This window comes from Ambystoma mexicanum, chromosome 9 (assembly GCF_040938575.1).
Source record: "Ambystoma mexicanum isolate Mex_15411 chromosome 9, UKY_AmexF1_1, whole genome shotgun sequence".
Lineage (NCBI taxonomy): Eukaryota > Metazoa > Chordata > Amphibia > Caudata > Ambystomatidae > Ambystoma > Ambystoma mexicanum.
The window spans coordinates 964,083,451-964,103,515 of record NC_090931.1 but is presented as its reverse complement, the minus strand read 5'-3'; the positions used below and the strand labels follow the sequence as shown (position 1 = coordinate 964,103,515).

Below are 20,065 nucleotides of genomic sequence, written 5' to 3'. Positions count from 1 at the left end.
TCCACTTTTCAAGGAGGGTCTCCACAAGGGCACAGAGCTATTTCCTGGAATCGGGAATAGGATGGTAGTTCAGACTATACTAACAAAGGTGAGTGGCCCTTGGGGGACAATCATGTGTAAAAGTCTATGAATGCGAAGTGTTGCAAGTACTCACCGACCCTCGTTGCAGTCCGGACCAAACTTCACCAGTCTAGTCCAGTTCGCTGGCAGGTTCAGCAGTTGCGCGTCTCTCTGGCTTTCAGGGGTTGTGTTCCGGGACCTCAGTCCGTGGCAGGATAGTGGCCTTTTCTCCTCTTCTGGGGAAGGGATCGGGCCAGTTTTACTGCAGGCCGTCTTAGGGCACAGCAGCAAGGCACCCACAAAGCTGGTCACCACAGCGGGGCCACACGGGTACCATATAGGCTTGGGTTCAGGCGGACTCTTCTAATTCCAGACCTAGGAATGCTATGTGTACGAAACTCGGCGGAAGAGTGCCTTCTATCAAGAGCTTACGGTTCCCAAAGTCTCAAGTCAAAACTCGAGACTGTGGCGATTCCAGATCAAAGGACCCATTAAAGCTGGTCAGTTCACTGGGTGGTCCAGCAATACTTCCGAAGGGGCTCGTTTGCAGTTTAAGCAGGAGGTGCCGGGAGTAGTTGGCCCCACTAGTCCAAAGGGTCGAAGCTCCCTTACAGGCCTTCTGTGATCAATGAGAAACAGGGGTTCTGACAGGACAACAGCGTGGTCGGGGTGCCAAACCTTCCAGCGGTTCCAAGGATCTGTTTCTTCGGTTCAGGATACTTGGCTCCTTTCCTAGGTTTGGTGAGAACTCGGAAGATCGACCTGGAATGGGCGTAGAGTGCCTTCTCTTATCCAAAGTCTCCTTTGTGCCAAAACGAAGAGAAACTAATAAGAGATCTGCTCATATTCAACCATTCCAGGCATGGACCAATCACGGACCACGGCTGTTCCAGTCATCCCAGCACACCACACATCCTGGCACCCAGGATGTGTATTGGAACTAGACAGCTCCAGCCCACATCCGGGGCGCATACACACAAGGCAGGCAGAAGCCGTGAAAACCTTGGTTGCGCGGGGGCCTGCATGACCAAATAAGAATATCCCGGTCTGCTCGACCTGGGGAAGGCAAAGGGACAAAATGGCCCAAGGACAGAACAAAGGACTTTGTGGCATGGGCATTTTGGCCACTGGCCACTGTCCTGGTCCAAATGCGTTTTGGACCATTGAAAAGAGTCATAAATGGTTTAAAAGTAACAGCTGCCACTAGCTCTGTCCTGGGCACACTTGTACATTCACCAAAAATCCTTTGAGGGTGTCTTAAAAATGAAAGAGAGACCCCAGCGCACTGTACTCAAAGGTACATTGTGCAGGGATACAAAGATACCAAGAAATGGCAACAAAGTGAAAGACTAAGGGAAACAAAGTCTCCCAGTAATGACAGTCTGAAAGGCATGTCAGTTTCCTGTAACAAGAAGAGCAAAAGCCCAGCGGAGTACAGCAGAAGGCTGGGCCTCAATGGTAAAAGTCAGGCTCGGATGGTCCGACCAAAGCAAAAATCTGGGGGGTTCACAACTGGAGGGAAAATCACACATAAATGGAAATCTTTCCTAACAATTCTCGGAACCTATTAAGCCTCGAGAGAAACCAAGCAATGACGGGGATCGGAGGGAATGCGCAGAAGAGAGGGAAAGTCCAGTCCACCAGAAACGCGTCCCCTAGTGCACCATTAGTTCAGAATTCCTTGAGCAAAACCGTCTCCACTTCTTGTTGGACTCCGTGGCAAACAGGTCCACAGTTGGGGTAGCCCAGCGAGAGAAAACCTCCTCTAGGACTTCCTGGCTCACTTTCCACGTGTGAGACCGTGCTCTGCCTGCTCAGAGCATCCACCAAACTGTTCCATGTCCCCGCCAGATGAACTGCCGAGACTAAGATCCGGTTCTCCAACAGCCAGAACCACAGCTGCATCGCCTCTTTGCAGAGGGGGAGGGAGGGAGTGTATGCCATCTTAATTGTTTAGGTAGTGCATGGCCATCATATTATCTCCCAGAATCAGGACATGCTTCTCCTCCAGTCCGCTGATGTGCCACATGGCTTCCGTTGATGGCCAAAGGCTGTTCACCTGCAAGTCCGCGGAGCGAGCGCCCCAAAACGTGCCATGAGGATGCTGCAAACCCCCCACCATCCAAGGTCATTGACCACAGGTGCAGACACCTTGAGGGGATCCGAGAGAGCTCTGAGGTGCTGCGACCACTGACCCCTTAGGATCCACTGAAGGGATCTTATGCGCAGTCTGGCCCTTTGCACTAGAAAAATACAGGAGGTCATGAGACCTAAGATTGGTTGATATAGCTCCTCTTACTCTCTCATGTCATTATATATATATGTATATATATATGTTTTTTCATTTTCTCGGTTGTGGGTGGTTCTCCTTTAGATCATCTTTCTTGCACGGTCTCTTATGCTATTGGCCTGCCCTCCTCTAGTCTTGCTTTTCTATTTCCATCTCAACCCACCTTCTGTTGACCTGCGTTTTATTTTACTGTCTCCAAATGTCTTGTTTGCTCTACTTCTATCCATCACTCCTATTGTGTGCTTGTCTTATTATTAACTCTGTTTCCCATCTCACTTTCTTTGTTATATCCTCATGGCATGTGCTTCTTCTGAGCCATTACTAGTATAGCAGCCCAAATGAGATGTCTGTTCTGAGCCATTACAAGTATAGTGGTCCACATGGGATGTGCTTGTTCTACTTCTGAGCCATCACAGGTATAGCAGCCCTGATGAGGTGTGTGTTCTGAGCCATTACACATATAGCAGTCCTCATGGGATGTGCTTCTTCTGAGCGATTACAAGTATAGCAGCCCAATGGGATGTGTCTGTTCAGAGCCATCACAGGTATAGCAGCCCCGATGAGGTGTGTGTTCTGAGCCATTACAAGCACAACGGCCGTGAAGAGTTGTGTTTTGAGCAATCACAGGTATAACAGCCCTGATGATTTGTGTGTTCTGAGCCATTAAATGTATAACAGCTCTGAAGCACTCAACATTTAGTAGTCCTTTTTATAAGTCGAAAGTGAAGTCAACTGTGTTACAATTGAATGTTACCTGCATCTTAAATGCATATCTCTGATGCAGACTCATTAACTTACTTATTAACAGGATTTGAACTAACAGATTACACAATAATCTGTGCAGCAGGGTTATTGACCCTCTGAGCTGCCTTTCCCAACCGGCTGCTGACACTGAAAGGCAAAATAGGGTAGGGCACTGGCAGTTACACGTGAGGCTTGCTTGCCGTGAGGCTTGCCTGGCATAAATGGCTTGTCAAAAGCTCTAAGCCTGTTTGTACTATACTACATTAGTCAGGAGATTCATAATGAGGCTTTTAAATGTGATAGATTTTTGGCAGTGGGACTCAGTAATCGAACATGGGAGAAGCAGAGGTTTTGAAAAGCGCAAGACCGAGTAGAAGGGACTGAAGTATCTGACAGCAATGCCATCTTCTCAAACTGTCGGAGGTTGGTGGGAAGAGCTCAGACACTGTTTTTGCTGTGTACTTTAGCTCACTGCAGAAAATGCCAACACATGTTCGTGCTGTCTTAACAGCGGCTCTGTTAAGAGATTCAGGTACTGTTTCAAAACATAGCAGTCCTGCTAAGAAATGTGGATATGATGCAATCACCTCTGCTGTGAATATTTGGGATTGTGACATGACATGTGTATGTTATAGCAGCTCCGTTGATAAATTAGGCTAGTTTGCCTGCATATATAGCAGTCCTGTTGAGAGGTTCGGGTACAATCTGTGCCACTGAAAATATATACAGCACTGCTTCTACCTGTACCCATTATACAGGCTTGCAGGGTGGTCAGAAATGCAGTAAAAGTTCAAACCATATGCCTAGTTATGCAATTGGTGTGCTTCCGTGATGAAAAGAAAACTAAGTATGAAATGCCCATGCAGCTGCAACTCTGCTGCCTCTATTAAAGCCAATTAAGTAGAAATGCAGCCCTTGCTCAAGACAATTTTCATTTTACACAATACTACCTGTGTCCTAAAGCAAAGTGAAAAGCATGTTCATGATATAAGATGCTTTAATAACACTGTAACCTACAAAATGTAGGCAGTTGGAACAAAGGGAACACAACACAAATTCCCTTTTACATTACTCAGAAAGTATTATCTTGATAGAATCATTAATGGAGGAGAGTGTTAAAACATTTTTTAAAACCAGGACTCATCCCAATTGCGTCTTTCAAGGAACTGTGTTGATTACTAAAGTAAAGAGTGGATTTGCAAGCTGCTGCTAGCCAGGCTGTCACCAGTGAACTCCATGATGTATGGCGGTGCTGCCATAAATAGCCTGTGTAAGTGGTACGCAAGGACGAATTAAAAGGGCTGGATTGTAAAGATTTCTGTGCGTAAAAAGACCCGGCACGCATTTATCTCGAGGGCTGGGCATATGCTAATAAACCCACTGCCAATCCTTACTTCTAAATACAGATAGTGTGGGAAACAATGTTTGACCTCCGTTGCCTACGTTTTCAGCATGGGAAAAGGCGGCACACTCGAGCTTAGCACAGTCTCTGGCTTCTATAGCACGAGGATGCAGTTCAAATCTCAGTATCAGGGCCTTCTGTGCCAAAGTACCTTGTCATTCAAAGTCTCTTACTTCAGAGGGCCTGATGCGACAAACATACATTCAAAAGTTTGTTTTTCTTTAGACTGTTCATATACAACTTCTTTGATGATTTTTGATTCACCACAGGTCCCCCTCTGCTGGGCTCAGACCCCTTTAACACACAAAGCTTTCTCAGGTGATTCACTGTTCACCCGGATCCCCCAATGCCGGTTTCAGATCCACTTTAACACCAAGCTTTCAATTAACCTCCCTCCACCGGGCTCGGACCAACTTGCTCTACTTTTCCCAAACTTTATTTACTTCAGAAACCGAAGACCTTCGATTGTGCACAGGATTTTGCTGAATCCGCTGCAGGACCACTTCGATTCACAATTACTCACTCTTTTCATGATGTGCTCTCTTACTACTTTCACTTAGCCAATTGTCATCTCGATACCTTACAGAGACTTTCGACTGAGCACACAGGCAGTGCTGGACCACTCTGTCAAAGGTATTGTATCTTGGTTTCAAAGTTCAATCACTCATTAGCAGTTTAACTTCACTTTCATTTCCATCACATGCGTTTTAACAATGCTTGTTTCAGCGCTCGCAATACAATGTTGCTGCTTGCATCCTTGGCTTCAAAACAGACCGGTCTTACATCGGTCTCCCCAACTCACCAGCTATGCTGATTTGCTGCTTTGAACTTGGGGCCAAGGACGGTACCACAGAGGCTTGCTTTTCTCCCTGCCTTGATTACTGACGCGTGGTGATCCCTGTATCTACGACACACAATGCAGGACTCTTCAGCCGGGGTTCCTGGTCTTACGCTTTCTATCTTTGAGACCTCTGGAAAGTAACGGGTCCTTGCCGAAAGGGTCAAGGTTAACTTCCCTCCTTGCACGGCTTGGAGCCAGAAATCCGAGAAACTGACATATCGCAACAAGGAATGTAGAAAAAAGACCATGTTTTCTGACGAAAACGTCAAATGAGTCAGAGACTAGACCTGTGTTCCAAAGCAGCGTGATAGCACACAGAAAAAAGGAACTGAGGTATGGGGCATAGTGGCAGAGTTTATATACAACACCTGATGTTACGTCCGGAGCAGATGATTGAGTACCGAGCAAGCCGGGTTGACGACCGAGTCGAGGTCCACTACGCCCCCTGTCGAAGATATTTCCAAAGCAGCAAAGCTTGATGGAATAGCTATGAGATGAGGAATCTGCGGGATAAAAGAAATCCATTGAAAGTAATATTTGACATGGGGTGTTTGATGGCCCTGTTGCAGAATGCCAGAGAACATTTAGGAGTGGAGTGGTCAGCCTTTCTATAGAGATCTAGTGGCTGGGCCTTGGAAATGAAGGAAGATTTTAGAGGTTAGAAGTCGTCGGGAACAGATGATAGGGAGAGTGGGACACCTGGAAGTACCAATATATTGGAACATCGAACCCTGAACTTCAGCAGAGTGGAGAGATGGGTGGGAAGTAAGGGGGTGGGAAAACAGGAAGTTATTTTTCTTTTGTCTTTGCTGAAATATTATGGGTTTAGATGGTTGAGGATGGGGGGCAGATTAAAAGAGTAATAACTATTTTATGTGAAGCTTAAATGGTTTTGTTGTACTTGATTTGAACATGCCTTTGGTGTTTCTTTTCTGTGAAAAAGTGGAAATAAAAATAAATGCATTTGGAAAAGAAAAACACAATTAACAGTGCACAGACCATGACCTGAGCCCAGAATTCCAGCCATTATTCTCCATAACCACTTCTGATACTGCAAACCTATCTTCTTCATCATGTATCAACCTCCCCAGGGAGATTAACGCTTTTCGATGTAGTATACACACACTGCTTGACTTACTTTCATAGCAGCTCAAGATTTCTGAGTCCTACCTTCTGCCTAATAAATAAGATCAGTCTGATCTTACTAGAAGGGTTTCTTGAAAGAATACGTCAGCCTAAATACGACTACGTTTTGTTAGCACTTTTTGTCTCTTACAGGGGCTGTTAATTCCTTTCACATTCCATGTCATTACCATAAGTGTCAAACTAATAGGTAGTTCATTTTACAGAATAGTACTCTGGGTAGACAAAAACACATACCAAGTATCATGGAGGTTAGACTACACAACCTCCAACACTGAGTCTAAACATTTACAAAGCCCCCCAAATACATCTAGGCTACTCCTTCAAGGAAGGGCTCCCACCATCTAACCATCCACAACCCCAACTTGACCCTAACCCTCATCAGCATTAACAATAAACTCCAACAGAGATATAAATAAGTCCTCCACCCTTTCCTCTTTAAGCGGTTTGTCACCCTTCCCCTTCCATATTTGTGCTCTGTACCACAGCCTCAAATGGAATGTAGTCAAGCTTAATACAACAGTTTTAAGAGTTACATGAAGGTGTTATACATCCCACCTCAAGCAATTGAGACGTATCAGGGTGTCAGTAATGTTGCCTTGTTACAATCAAAGTAGCGTGGCCAGTGCTTAAAAAAGGCGTCTATATGGCAAACAAGCTAAGATATATAGCATGGAACGCAGCATTTCATATGGTTGACAAGGCGTACAGTGTTGCTGGTGGGGTTAATAGATTGACACCCATTTGTATATACTATTGTGCACTCCAGTCCAGAACGCCATTCCTCCCTGCCACAACATGCCTCTGCAGGTCTGACTGTCCCATGTCATGCCAGTGTCCTCCAGCCAGAAAAAAAAGCCCCAAACATTTCATGAAATCTGTAGATGTGTTCATAACCAGTTTCCAAAGCAGTGAAGAGATATTTGATTAGCTCCCACCTTGGCTCGGAGGTCTGCATGCCCAGCACCTACCCCAGCAAACCCCTGCATAACATGTTGAAGAGAGTCACCAGAATCACAAATCAAGGTTCAGCATTTAGAGTTGGGGGCGGCGTCTTCACATTGGGGGCATCATAGCATGTCTCCTTTTCTTCTAAACACACAAAGCAGCTATCACAGGCTGATTCCCATTGTGGGCCCCATCACATAATCAGGCATTTGGCTAAACAAGTATAGCACCCTCCAAGCAGGGAAACGTGCACCCCATACCACACAACACTCCCAACAGTTACAAGAATATGCATAGAAGTCATCACAGCCGAAAAGAATAGGGTTTATGAATTAAGAATGCAAAATAAAAAAACAGCATTGCAGATATAGATCGTTAAATTTCCATGACAAGGACATACCGCCCCCACCAGCCTTTCAGTGGCCTGCCATAAAATATTTCTTCTTCTTCTTGCGGCACCAGATGTTGTTTCAGGGGCATTTGAGGTGCAAGGTAAACTGGACTTGGATGAGAAATCATCCATAGCTTCTGAATCCAAATAAGTTAAAAGGGTGTCTCCCCTTTTGATCAGTAAAAGAGTATCTGTCCATACAGTGCAAATTTAAAAGTGGCCGGAAATATCCTGCAGCATGACGGGTATTATGTACTTGCTTTGTCTTTCAACTTTTTGAACATTGCTCTCGTTTGTATCTCTACTCAGATCTCCAAAAATCACTACTCTATGACCACTCCCAATTGAAATCTTTTAAATCTCTTGCCTTCTTGACATCTATTTATTTAATTCAGTGTCTCAAAAATTGCACCACAACATTGGCCCTGGGTTCAATGGGCATTCTCAATATTTCATTGTTGTCCTGGGTCTAAATTAAGAATGTTGGACATGGTTGGCTGGTTTCACTCCATCGGGTTCCCCCGTTCAACATTCTCTGGGATCCCTGCAAAAAATAGATATTTTTTCCTGTGAAAATGTTTCCTGTTATAGCAATTTCTGGTTTAATTTAGCATTTTGAACTTGGAGTTCCCTTTTCTGTTCAGCCCTAACACTGTGTCATCTGTGAGAAACCTGAGGGTATTCTCCCAGGTAGACCCCCCGGAATCCTTTATTCAGGAGGCCAACAGGGAAATGGCCCTCTCAGATCCCAACCCGAGGGGTATACAAACAGGAGAGGATCTCCTGGGAAAGGGAACCGAGGGGTGTACCCAGGGAAATGCCCCAGGTGAGATGCGGTATTATATCAGGGAAGAAGGCGAGGATGACAAAGTCCCTGTGGCTTACATAGGCTGCTCTACATCTACCTCCCTCCCGTCCAATGAATCTCCCGTACCAGAATACAACAATCCCTCCACATCTGGTAGACCCATCAAAAGTCACAACTCTCAGAATCCCTACTATTCTGTCTTCTACCTGGATATTCCCAATCATTCTTCATGTGCCTCTGATAATTCATTCCCGAACACCTAATCTACCTTGACAAAACCCTACCGTTCCCAAAATCCCTTCTGTTCAGTTCACAAGCCCAGCTATCCCAGTTTGCTTCATAAACCCTACCAATGCCATCCCTCTGATAGTCATTTTCCGAACTCCCAGTCGAATGTGACCAACAACTACAGTTCCTACAAACCTTCTTACTCATTTCACAAACCCTGCAAAAACCACCCTTGCGGGATCACCACAAACCCCTCTAGTACAAGGGTTATAATCCCATACAACATCTCTTCCTCTTTATATTCCATAGGATACTCTAAACCGTCCCTCTTCCGACACAAACACTTTTCTGCACCACAGAAAACACCAGACTAACTCCAGAGCTGTTCACCTGACGTGTCCTAACCCAAGGGCCATGCAGAGTCAGGCAATTGACCAGAATCACACACACCCGACGGCCCACAGGGATAAAAGGTGGAGATCAAGAGCACAGGACAAGCAAGGTAGACCACATGACGCGAGAGCTAACTCAGCACGGCAGTTTTAGAGGAGGAGAAAGACGGCGCATACGGCGAGGGTGACCAGGAGAGAAGTGACTGTGCCCTTCCCCGACCAAGGCCTGTGAAACCTCCACAGAAGGAATCTTAAGACCGCAAACAATAGCCAGCGTGTGTTGCAGCAGATTTCAATGGTACACAAGACCCTCCTCTGCTGATCACCAAGCCGTGGAGAGACGATTGTCTCGGTGGTACCAAACTTGACTCCAAAGAGAAAGAAAGCAGGTGGTTCATCACAGATGGTGAGCCGAGGGGAGAGTTGATAAGAAACCGAACTGTGTTGAATGCAGAATAGCAAACGGCTAATTTGAATTAGGAGAGGCCTAAAGAGCTATTGATGAAAACGGGGAAAATCAGCAAGGCCTTGGGAAAATGCAAAAGGGGGTCAAAGTGGTCATACAGGGGTCTTGTAAAATCCTCTGTACATTCAAAGGTCTTTGGCCGGCACAGGAAAGTGAGTCCTGCATGACAAGAGATGAATGAGAAAAGTACGAATGAGTAGATTGAAGTGAACCCGAAGGAGGGATGCCTATAAAAGGGGGCGAAGTCTAAAGTCCCGAAACACAGTATGTTGACAAGAGTGAACCCGACCAAGGGATGCTAACAAAGTCTCTATGAACATTGTGTTGACAGGAGTGAACCCGACCCAGGGATGTCCACAGTGAACTGTTTTAAAAAAGTTGGCAAGAGTGAACCCCGCAGAGGGAGGCCAAAAAGAAGGGGCGAAACAGGAACAACTGTTTAAAAAGACATTATGATTCATGAATGCAAGGAGTATTGTAAGATATGGGGAAGTGGATTGTCCCCCTTGGCATTGTATTGTAAGACCAGGGGAAGTGGATTGTCCCCCTTGCCATTTGTATCCGAGTGTTACGCTCACCTGGTTCCCACAGGGGCGTCGATCGGACCCGGACAGCTGCGGTCTCCACCAACGTGATGCGTAGTGAAGAGATGACAGTCTGGACTGGCCCGCCTAAACTTGTCTGCTGGATTCGTATAAGTATTCTCCTGCAAGTGGAGAAAGGGATTTAGCCACCCGTGGACCTTAGTGATGGCCCCCCGTCCCCCCAACAGTTCTTGTTCTCCCCACTAATCACCTCCGATATCCACTTTTGGTAATCTCACCTTATGTTTTTAAATGATGAGCTTTCCATCCTACATGGCATGCAGGGGCGCGTAGACACCAGTTACTGGGTTGAAGGTTCTGGAGGAATATTAACTCCAGTGTCTATAAAGTTCAAAGAGTTCAATATGTCCGATGTTCACTCTTGTTCCATTCCCTCGTTAGGTTGCAGCTGGGTCCAAAAGAATATTGCCTGGAGTCAGCTGATGGCGTTTAGGTAAGAGTCTGTATTACCAAACACTGTCAGGTAAAAGTTGAGTGAGTTTAACTTGCTGTTTTCTCTCCCTTTATAGGTGCGGCATAGGAAGATGCGGCAAAATAAAGAATAATACCTCCGGTGGTAAAGCAGGTAAGCCTATGGTGGCAAAGAGATTGTCTTTGTTGGTTTTCTCGGCTCACCTTGTTATTCCTTTTGTTTTCCCCTCAGGTGCTGGATTTCGACGAAGAAAATGATGGAGGCAGCACTGAGTCGAAAGATGCGGTGGACTGGTGATTATAACGCAGCGCTGCTGCTGGCGAAGCGACGCGTGCTGAAATAATGTCCTTTCCAGGCTCGGAGATGTGCTCGGTCCGGAATCAGGTAAGGAATCAAATAATGTCCGTGATCTAACCTCTTCTCCTTTCTTTTCCTTTTGTCTAGGAGCTCCGGATTCGAGGCGGGCGTGGCAGAAGACTGGATGCTGACTTGCAGACACGGTGAGCGTCACGCTGCTGGATGCAGAATAACGCAAAGCATGGGCTGCTGTTCGGGCGTGATTTAAATAGCCTGCAAAGTAGTCCCAGGTAAGAAGTTCCCCAGAACCACACCCGAGTGAAAAATAGTCCCTGTAATAAAATAGTCCCATCCAGGCCTCACGTTGGCTTGGACTCATTTGCAGCATGGTCTGCATAAGGTAAGTAAAGTCTATGAGCCTAGCGCCTATGGCGCCAGGACTGTTTTCTATGATGAGCCTGGCGCCTAAGGCGCCAGGACTGAATCCAAACAGGGGCTGTTGGGGTTTTAATGAGTATCTGGATGCCTGCTCCCGGGGCTGATGGACACGATCCGGATGCCCGGGGGTAGGCATCATGACACCGAGCCCGGCAGAGGGAGATCCCGAAAGAAAGGCCTGAGCCCGATCAAGGGAAGCCTAGGGGTCTGAGCTTGAGAGAGGGAGATTCAGGGGTGGAAAAGTCATCACCCAAAGTCCATTTGGAAAGGAACATTTTGTTTGTTTGTTTTGTTGAATAAATCAGGCCCTTGAAGGCAAGAGACTTTTATTGACAAGAGACTTAACCATTGAAGAACCGGATAGCTGGTACGCAATTGTTGGTTAGTGCTGAGAAAGCTCAAGTCTGTTCTGCGCTCAGGAGATCCACCTTGTCCTGTGCTCAAAATTTGGGGAAGGGAGACCCTTGGCAATGACATCCTGACTTATTATTTGTGAACACTTCTTTCTTTATTGAAAACCCTATCCCACATTCTTTCTGTAATTAGTTGTAAGGATTTGGCAATACTTTTCTTTATAGTATAGGCCTTTTACTTTGACAAGACACCACAAGTACTGCCTTATTTTTCATTTGATGGTCGAAGCTTGTTCACATCTTAGATTTAGGTTAGGCGTTTTTTAACCCTGCATTTATAGTTTAATAAACACCCTTGAACTGTGATCACTTGTCTCTCTCTTTACTGTTGCCACCATGAGTTCCTTACACATCAATAGTGGAGACACTCCTCTTCGGGGTATTCACACTACCAGTGAGAGCGAGCTGCTTCTCATGTGAGCTGAAGATTTTTTAGCTTGATATCTGCAATATCGGGTTTATGTTCTTTGGTCGACCCGACTGGACAAATGTATTTTACCATGAAAAGATAGATGCTGGGTTGGTGTCAGGAAATATTTGTTGCGGACGGAAATTTGGTAAAAAAAAAGAAGGAAAAAACAAAATATTCGACCAGTTCAAATTCAATTAAAATGCATTGAATCACAGTATCAGAGGTCACTCTATAGTCAATATATCCAGTATCTTTTCTGCCCTAGAGATGGATTTTCCTCCCCTTTCTGTGCTTTGGGTGAATGGGAGGAGTTGGGGGCCGCTACCTGGAGTATGTTTAGCTTTAAAAGAAGAGAATTCAGTGGGTACAGAAGGAGCAGGATCTCAGAACTCGAGATGCCATTCCTTGTTGTCACAATTATACAGCAGAATTCCACAAACTTTAATCTTTGGGAATCTATAATAACTTAACTTAATACAATGGACTAAAGAACAGAGCTTCCTCTCTTTAGTAAAGACTCTCATGGAAAATCAGGACAACTCATCAATTGAGACAATCTGCAGGTATGACACTTTTTTTATATTTGTTACACCAATAACATTCAAAGAAATAGTTCAACTGTCTTTTACATTAATCGAAAATATGTCAATACATGTAATTTCTTCAGACTGTGATTTTTACTCATACCTTTACTTGATCTGCATGTCGGTCGGAAAATAAAACCACTTCTAAGCACCACTGGGCTATTATGTCAAATGCTGGTACGGCCCAGTCGAGGCAAGAGGCACTGGTGAACTGCTGTGATGTCTTCACATGTGATGAAACCAACCCTAGACAGTTGGCGAGAACCGCACATTCATCTTCTTCCTATTGCATATTTAAAAAAAATCCACTATTAGGCCATGTGGTGAAACAAACTGTTATCCTTTGGTGTACATTGAGGGAGTAAATATCTACTGATTTTCATTTCCCCTATTTCAGCACATGGAGAATCAACATAGTATCTGGCAATTTCAATGCTTACTTGCCTATTTAACACCACTTTCTGCATCCATTCCGTTTTGTAGAACAAATTATCGGGGACTATGTTCTTTCTGATGAATGCAGTATTCCTCACCTCTTGAAAAAACTTCAGGCATAAACTGGACTCAGATAATTCACACAGCCACAAGGAGCACAGTGGCCCTGCACAGACTATGTTGGAGTGTTATTAGCAACACAATTTATGACAAACTAGCAGGTGTACCCGTGCTTCGCACAGTAATTCCTAGGGCTGAAGCGTGCATGCTTGAAGTGCCGTACCTATACAGCCTGAAGCATCTAAGCTTCGTACTGTTGAGGTGGCATGCATTCATCAACTTCCGTGGGAAATTAAGTTCCTGTAATTATCATGAGTGATTTGCCACGATGCAACAGACGTCGTCATTGTGGACACTATTGAAGACATGCACTCGCATTTCTATAAAAGCACAGTTTTGCGTCACGCGTATCACTTCAAACTTGAGTGACGCTAATGTCAGCTAGAATGCTGATAGTGTGGAAAGTTTAGGGACAATGAACTGCTGAACTTTAGGCACAATGAACGTAGAACCACAGCAGGACTACGGCGCGAAGAGCCATATGGCAGGGGTAAGCATTGTAGACACACACACATATCCAAGCATCGCAGACAGCTTAAAAAGAATTTGCTTAAAAAAAAAAGGAAAATAGGAAAATGTATATTTTATACGTTTTACATTGTCCACACCATGGAACCTACCCACATGCCACATTTCAGGTTTGTAGCATGTTGGGAAGTATGCTGAACATTTCGAAGAGACACACCTACAAATTTCCCTTTTATGTATATAGAGATATAAGTTCATTGTACATAGGCAGCGCCGCATAACCAGATATCGCATCAGTTCCTTAAATTTGCTCCCTGCATATAGGCAATGAAATAAGAAAACTTTGACTCCAATGTCACAAGGCGCCCCCTCCTGCCCCCCCGCTGTACAAATGTTTCTGAGATCTGCTAAAGTATACAGAATATATTTAAAATGAGGAATCCATGGTAGGACACAATTCATTAGAAACAGCAACAAAAGGATACAAGCACTCAAGTAGAGGAGATGGATATAGAGATGATTATGAATCTGTGGTGGGAATAACTGATATGTTAATAAGACTGCCACCAAAGAAAAGTAACTTGCTGTTTCAAAAGATACTGCCCGCCCACAGTTTTCTCGTTTTTTGAATGATTCCCTGTGAGGAATTGGCATCTAGCAAGGGTGCAAAGCCCAGGCTTTTCTGATTTTTATTACCTAAAACGATGCAGGTGATTCCATCTTCGAAGGGGTCATCTACTAAACAGACCACCCCTTGCTGCAACCAAATTTCCAAAGCATAGTACACATGCACCCTGTTGCATCAGTAGCCTGATCTGCAGCACCTGTCCTGCTTGTGGCGCTGAGCAGGTTCAAAGGTCACAAGATGCCCACTTGTCTACCGTGGTGACAGCAAAATCACTGCAGCACAGCAGTGGTGACATTTAAGATATGCCTGCTGTACCCAAACTATGACGATCATGAGTAAACCATGCTGGTGGCAGGGTAATCTCTAAGAATAAGGTATGCCTGAGTTTAGGCATAGTGCATGGCGATACTTATGAATGTGGCTGCTACAAAGCAAACTGATATTGCGCGTTCAGCTCTGCTGTGGAAGGGAAAATGTATTAGGGTCAGATGGGCCGAAACTACCACCTAGCAGTACAGAACCCAGAGGCACCTAGGCACTCGGATTCTCTTTGTAAGGGCCGGTAACACCCTCCCCCAGAGACCGTCACACAGCATGCAATGGTCCTGACAAAGGTTAGTTTGTTTATTTTATTTGTATGGCACACCTAACCCGGAGGTATCTGGGCGCCTTTCACACAAGAGGTTACAGGTATACTTTCAGCTTAGTTACAGTAGGTACAGAAAAAACAATAGGTAGAGTAGATAGTTACAGTAGCTACAAAAAACAATCGATACAGTGGATTATGCGGACAGAGTAGGGAAGATGCACAGAGTACAGGTACAGAAGAAGATACATTGGTAGTCAGGAGTAAGTTACTTGTCAGGGTCATAGAAGTCGGAAATCCTCGTAAATGCAGGACTAGAACTAACCATGTGTGTCGCTCGCAACAAGCCACTTCATGGTATTTCGCCTGAACATGAAGAACGGTTGGTTGGCTCTCAGTGCGGGAGGTAGGGAGCTCCATGCTTGCGCTGCCAAAACGGGGAAACTGCTTTCCTCTGATTTTTTAATCTGCATCTGGGCACGACCAGACAAGCTGAGTTGGCTGTCCTTGTGGGACGTGAAGAAGATTTTTTAGTTATTCTCTCGGATAGGTAGCTGGGGGCTGCTTGGTTAAGGCATTTATGCGTTAGTGATAGGGTTTTGAGCATAATTTTGTCTTTGGTAGAGAGCCATTTGTTTTGTCTTCTTAGGTGCGAGATATGGTCTCTGTGAGGTATCAAAGGAGCACACCAATTCAGGAGAAGTAGATTCACACCAGGGTGCTACATGTCTAAAGGTCCTTAGTTATCAAAAGGAGGTAACTGGGGCAGGGATTGGTCCCCTAAAGCAGGCAAGCTTTAGACAAATCAACCAAGGACTTTTGCCCTTAAAGGAAGGAGCCCTTAACCCCTTTAGCAGAATACTTCAGTTCTTCAAGGAACCTTTAAGGCAGAACAAACGTTCTGGGGACTCTCAACTGGACCTCTGAGACAGATGCACTGTCCAAAGCACTCCGCCCAAGTTGAAGAAGGAGCTGTCCAAGAAAGAAGGAAGATCTGTCCCCTACCCACTCCAAGAGACTATCAGGAGTGATCAGTGATGTGAACCAGGACCTGACCAATCAATCTACAACGGATCTTCTGTGCCAGAAGAGCAGACCATGAAGTATAGTATCCTTTCCTCAAGCCCAATGCGAAGACCTCACAGCAAACCAGAGTGCCAGACCAGCCGAAGGTCCCTGTTCACCGCACCAAACCAGTCGCTCTGTGCTCCCCATATCCTAAACGAGTGGGAAGGCAGTGGTGCTAGTATCTGTGTTCCTCCGACCAGCCAAACAACTGCACTGCATCTCCATCAGCCCAACACAGAATCGCGTCCTAGCAGAGCCAGTCAATTGCCAGTCACGAAGCATCTGCTCAATACTGAAACCGAAACAAATCTCTGAAGGGTCACTCGCTGATCCTACCCGGAGGTTACAACACGGCTCAGTACAGCAGCCCAAGAACCAACTGCCTCATTTCTTGCCACTCAACGCCCTCTTGATCACCACTTCACGATCACGACTCGATCCAGTGGAGCATCACGCATCACTCGCAAACATCTGCCAGCGGATAACGCCTGGATCGGTTGGGCCAACGTTGAAGCGCTCTCTGTACTGCGACGACCTGCAGCACTTGAACCGCCACTGTTCGACTGCACCAAGCACCCACATTCAACCCTGCTCGACGTGCACTTTCTGCCAAGGCCTCTGCGATCCTACATGCCAGACTGAGCCTGATCAGCTTGCATCAACGCTCAACCCGGGTCTCATGCGTCAGCCCACCAAGAACCGAATTCAGGTACTGCGACACTGAACCGGTCCCCGACCCCCCCAGTCCACTGGGGCCCTAGAGACTGGTAAGGTCACAATCATCCCTGTCTTCACCAAGATATCCTTTTTGGTGGTATCTTACCTACCATCTCTTTTACTAGGCTTCAAGTGCTACTTTCTCCAGTATGTCGCATCTTTTATGTCTTTCCTCTGGGGTGGGTTGTTGTACAGTAATCTCTTTTCATTCTACTTGCAGACAGTGTTTTATTAAAGTGTTTACATTTGTATAGAACCTTGCTTGGGCATTCTGTTTATTTTGGACAGCGACATTGAGTTGTTTGGGTCAGTTCTGGTTCACCTTCACATCCCTCTTAAGAGTATATCCTTCCCTCGGCCCGCGTTACCACAAAAGGCAAAGGCGGTGTATCTCGTGGTTTACCGTTTTACCTTTATGATTATGTTGTGTTTTGGTTTCTAGAAGTATGAGGGCTGAGTGGGCCATTTTATCCCTAATCATCTTTGTACTCCTGCGAGGCAGAATCCAATTGGTCACACTGCCATAGCTATAAAGATCAGAGAAGCAAGATGGTTGTGAGGGAAGGCTAACTAGCATAGTAGCATAGAAGATTCTTCAACAGAGACTTCCCAAATCAAGCCTCCTCAGTCACCAGGGAATCTGGAAAGTATTGCTTTGTAAATGTTTGTAATGAAGCCCAAGAAGCCCCTCACAGATGTCCACAATTGGCCCACCATTCTGGAAAGCGGATGTATCCATGTACCACACCAGGTCGAATGAGCTCTCAAACCATCGACAACTTAATTATGTGCCACAGATTTGGGTGCACAGTACAATCCACATGGAAATTGTTAATTTGGAAAATTATTTCTCTTTCCCAGATAGGGAGAATCCATGAACAGGTGTTAGGCAGAAACCTGTGCAGTTCCCTCTGGGACCACTGCAAAAGATTTAAGACTATAGGTGTTTGGCAGTAAACCCACTTGGTAGCAGTCTGTACCACACAGATTCACTTGGTAGCTGTGGCTGAGCAGTCAGACTTCCCTCAAGAAGAGTTAGGCAGTATACAGAGTATTCACAATAGGCCAAAAGAACATAGTAGAACAAGTAAACACTGACCAGAGCTTGGTGTAAAAGAGATATAATTATTTATTTAAAACCACATCTAGAAAAACACACAGGCACTAATAGTAAGCAATTCAAAAACACGGTCACTAAAAGATATACACTCCCTTAAAAGAATATTGGACAATTCTTTAGTAAAGCCCCACTTATTTTCAGACAGCGGTGAGCGTTTAACGCAGATGGCACTCTAATAATTTGTTTTAAAAGGGAGAGAAGAGCATAGTATAAATTGAAACAGATCCCAACACTTTTACAAGAACACAACAAGAGAGGAAGGCAACATAAAACCGTGAAGTTAGAGTTCAGTAGGCCGGATCCTCAGAACGAAATGTGTCCAAGGTCACACGGTTGCAGTGCACAAAAGTCTTGACAGGTTCAAAAAGAGTTGGACCAAAGAAAGGGACCAGTTAGAAGGTCAAGGCGGCCAGCCCAGTCCAGAAGGTTAAGGGGTTATTATTACCTTGTAGCAATCATTAGAAAGGGAGGCCTGGCGAACACAGTACCTTAAAGTGGTGAGAATATTCCAGCGGGGGCAGTTGTTCCTGGTAGTGGATGCAAGTCGGTGCTTCGTCAGGGGGAAGAGAGGATCTCGTCAGGGAGGAAGACAGGAGTCCGTTGCACTGCCAGGGAAGAAACCAGCCGCAGAGTTCTCAGGTAAAAGGAGCGGTCCTTTGATTCGCGGTCCAGTGGTAAGTGGCTATCCGGTTGCCGGGGTGCTTGGCACGGGGATTCGACCACAAGACGTCCTGGGATGCGAAGGAAAGAAGGTAAACTGGTTGTGCCCACCAGTCAGGTGAAGAAGCCTCTCGAGCCGGGAGATCTTCTCTGTCGTCGGGAAGTGTTGAGTCGGTTCCGCAGGGCTCCACCGGTGGTGTCGTCGTGGAAGGTCGTCTCAGCTTCTCCCTCGTCGGATTCTCAGGTCCTGTGGCGACTTCTGAAGTTCCAGTCCCCAAAGCCCTGCTTTTATGCAGCACACCCCCATTCATTCAGCCCAGCTGTCAATCAAACATCCTAAGTGGTGCGACTTGAGTTACCAAGGTAACTCAGTCCAGGGTGCCTAAACCCCCTCCCACATCCCCTGTGGTACCCAGACAGAGTGGCACCACTTTTGGAGGCTTCTGTGGAGAAGCCCGCCAAAATAATTGAACAAAGGGCTCGACTTGGGTTGGAGTCACAGAAGAGAACACAAACGCCATTTTAGAATCGAGTCCTGGCAAAAAATACCAACCGGCAAATTAATATTAAATAAATAAACCGGCGGTATGTTCGAGGCTATGAGAATTAAATAATTAAAGTTGGTAGCCTCGAACAATGGGAAAATCCCATAGGGATATATTCGCGGTCGAATATAAAAAGTAGTATCCACTGCCACCAGCCAAAACTCGATCAGGGGGACGGAGACGTGCCCCCTCGACTAACAGACCCCGGGGCAATTGAATTGCCCCGACCAGTACGTCCACAATATGATGGTTTGTACTGGTTTCTGTTGATAATTTGGGACTAGTAAAGCCAATGGTGACTTTACATGCCCTGGGAGACCATAGTCAGTCCCAGAGTATGGAGTCTATGGTGGGGGGTCATTATGACACCCCTGTGTCACTGCACGGAGGGTGCTGTGTAACACACATAGGAAAAACACATGAGACCCTATGGAGTAAAGGTCCCCATAGCCCATAAAACACATTAACATTCAAAGGAACACCATAAATCATGTCCAAGAGTGAGAGAAAGAGTCTCACTCTTGGCAGGAGAAAAAAACAAACTCCAGAAATCCTGCAAAGCTGCTGGGGGACTCACTAGGTTAGGAAATTCAGCCTAAAGAGAGAATTCTCCCTAATAACAGGTGATTATCATGCCTAAACTCTGGGGTCCTTGCCACATAAAAATAATGAAAAACAATGGCCCATCTCAGATCCAACCATTGAAATCAAGGGCGAGAGGAGAGAAAAATGCTGGCAAATTAGTTTCTGCTGGAGATGAAATTCAAAGACCACTTTAAGCAAAAAAGATAGCTGCACTCTGAAAGTGTCACAACCCACATCTAGAAACCTCCCCTGGCAAGCC

The 20,065-nt window shown here is 45.6% G+C and overlaps 1 protein-coding gene across 5 annotated transcripts in view; it reads right to left on the bottom strand.

Moving 5' to 3' along the window:
• The window catches only part of UBR3 (ubiquitin protein ligase E3 component n-recognin 3), a 2,710,065-nt gene that overhangs the window by 155,677 nt on the left and 2,534,323 nt on the right, over positions 1 to 20,065 (bottom strand). For all 5 annotated transcript variants that reach the window (XM_069616177.1, XM_069616176.1, XM_069616178.1 and 2 more), the window contains one exon: positions 12,978 to 13,157. In XM_069616177.1, coding sequence (XP_069472278.1) covers positions 12,978 to 13,157 — 180 coding nt within the window. The remainder of the gene's footprint in view (positions 1 to 12,977; positions 13,158 to 20,065) is intronic.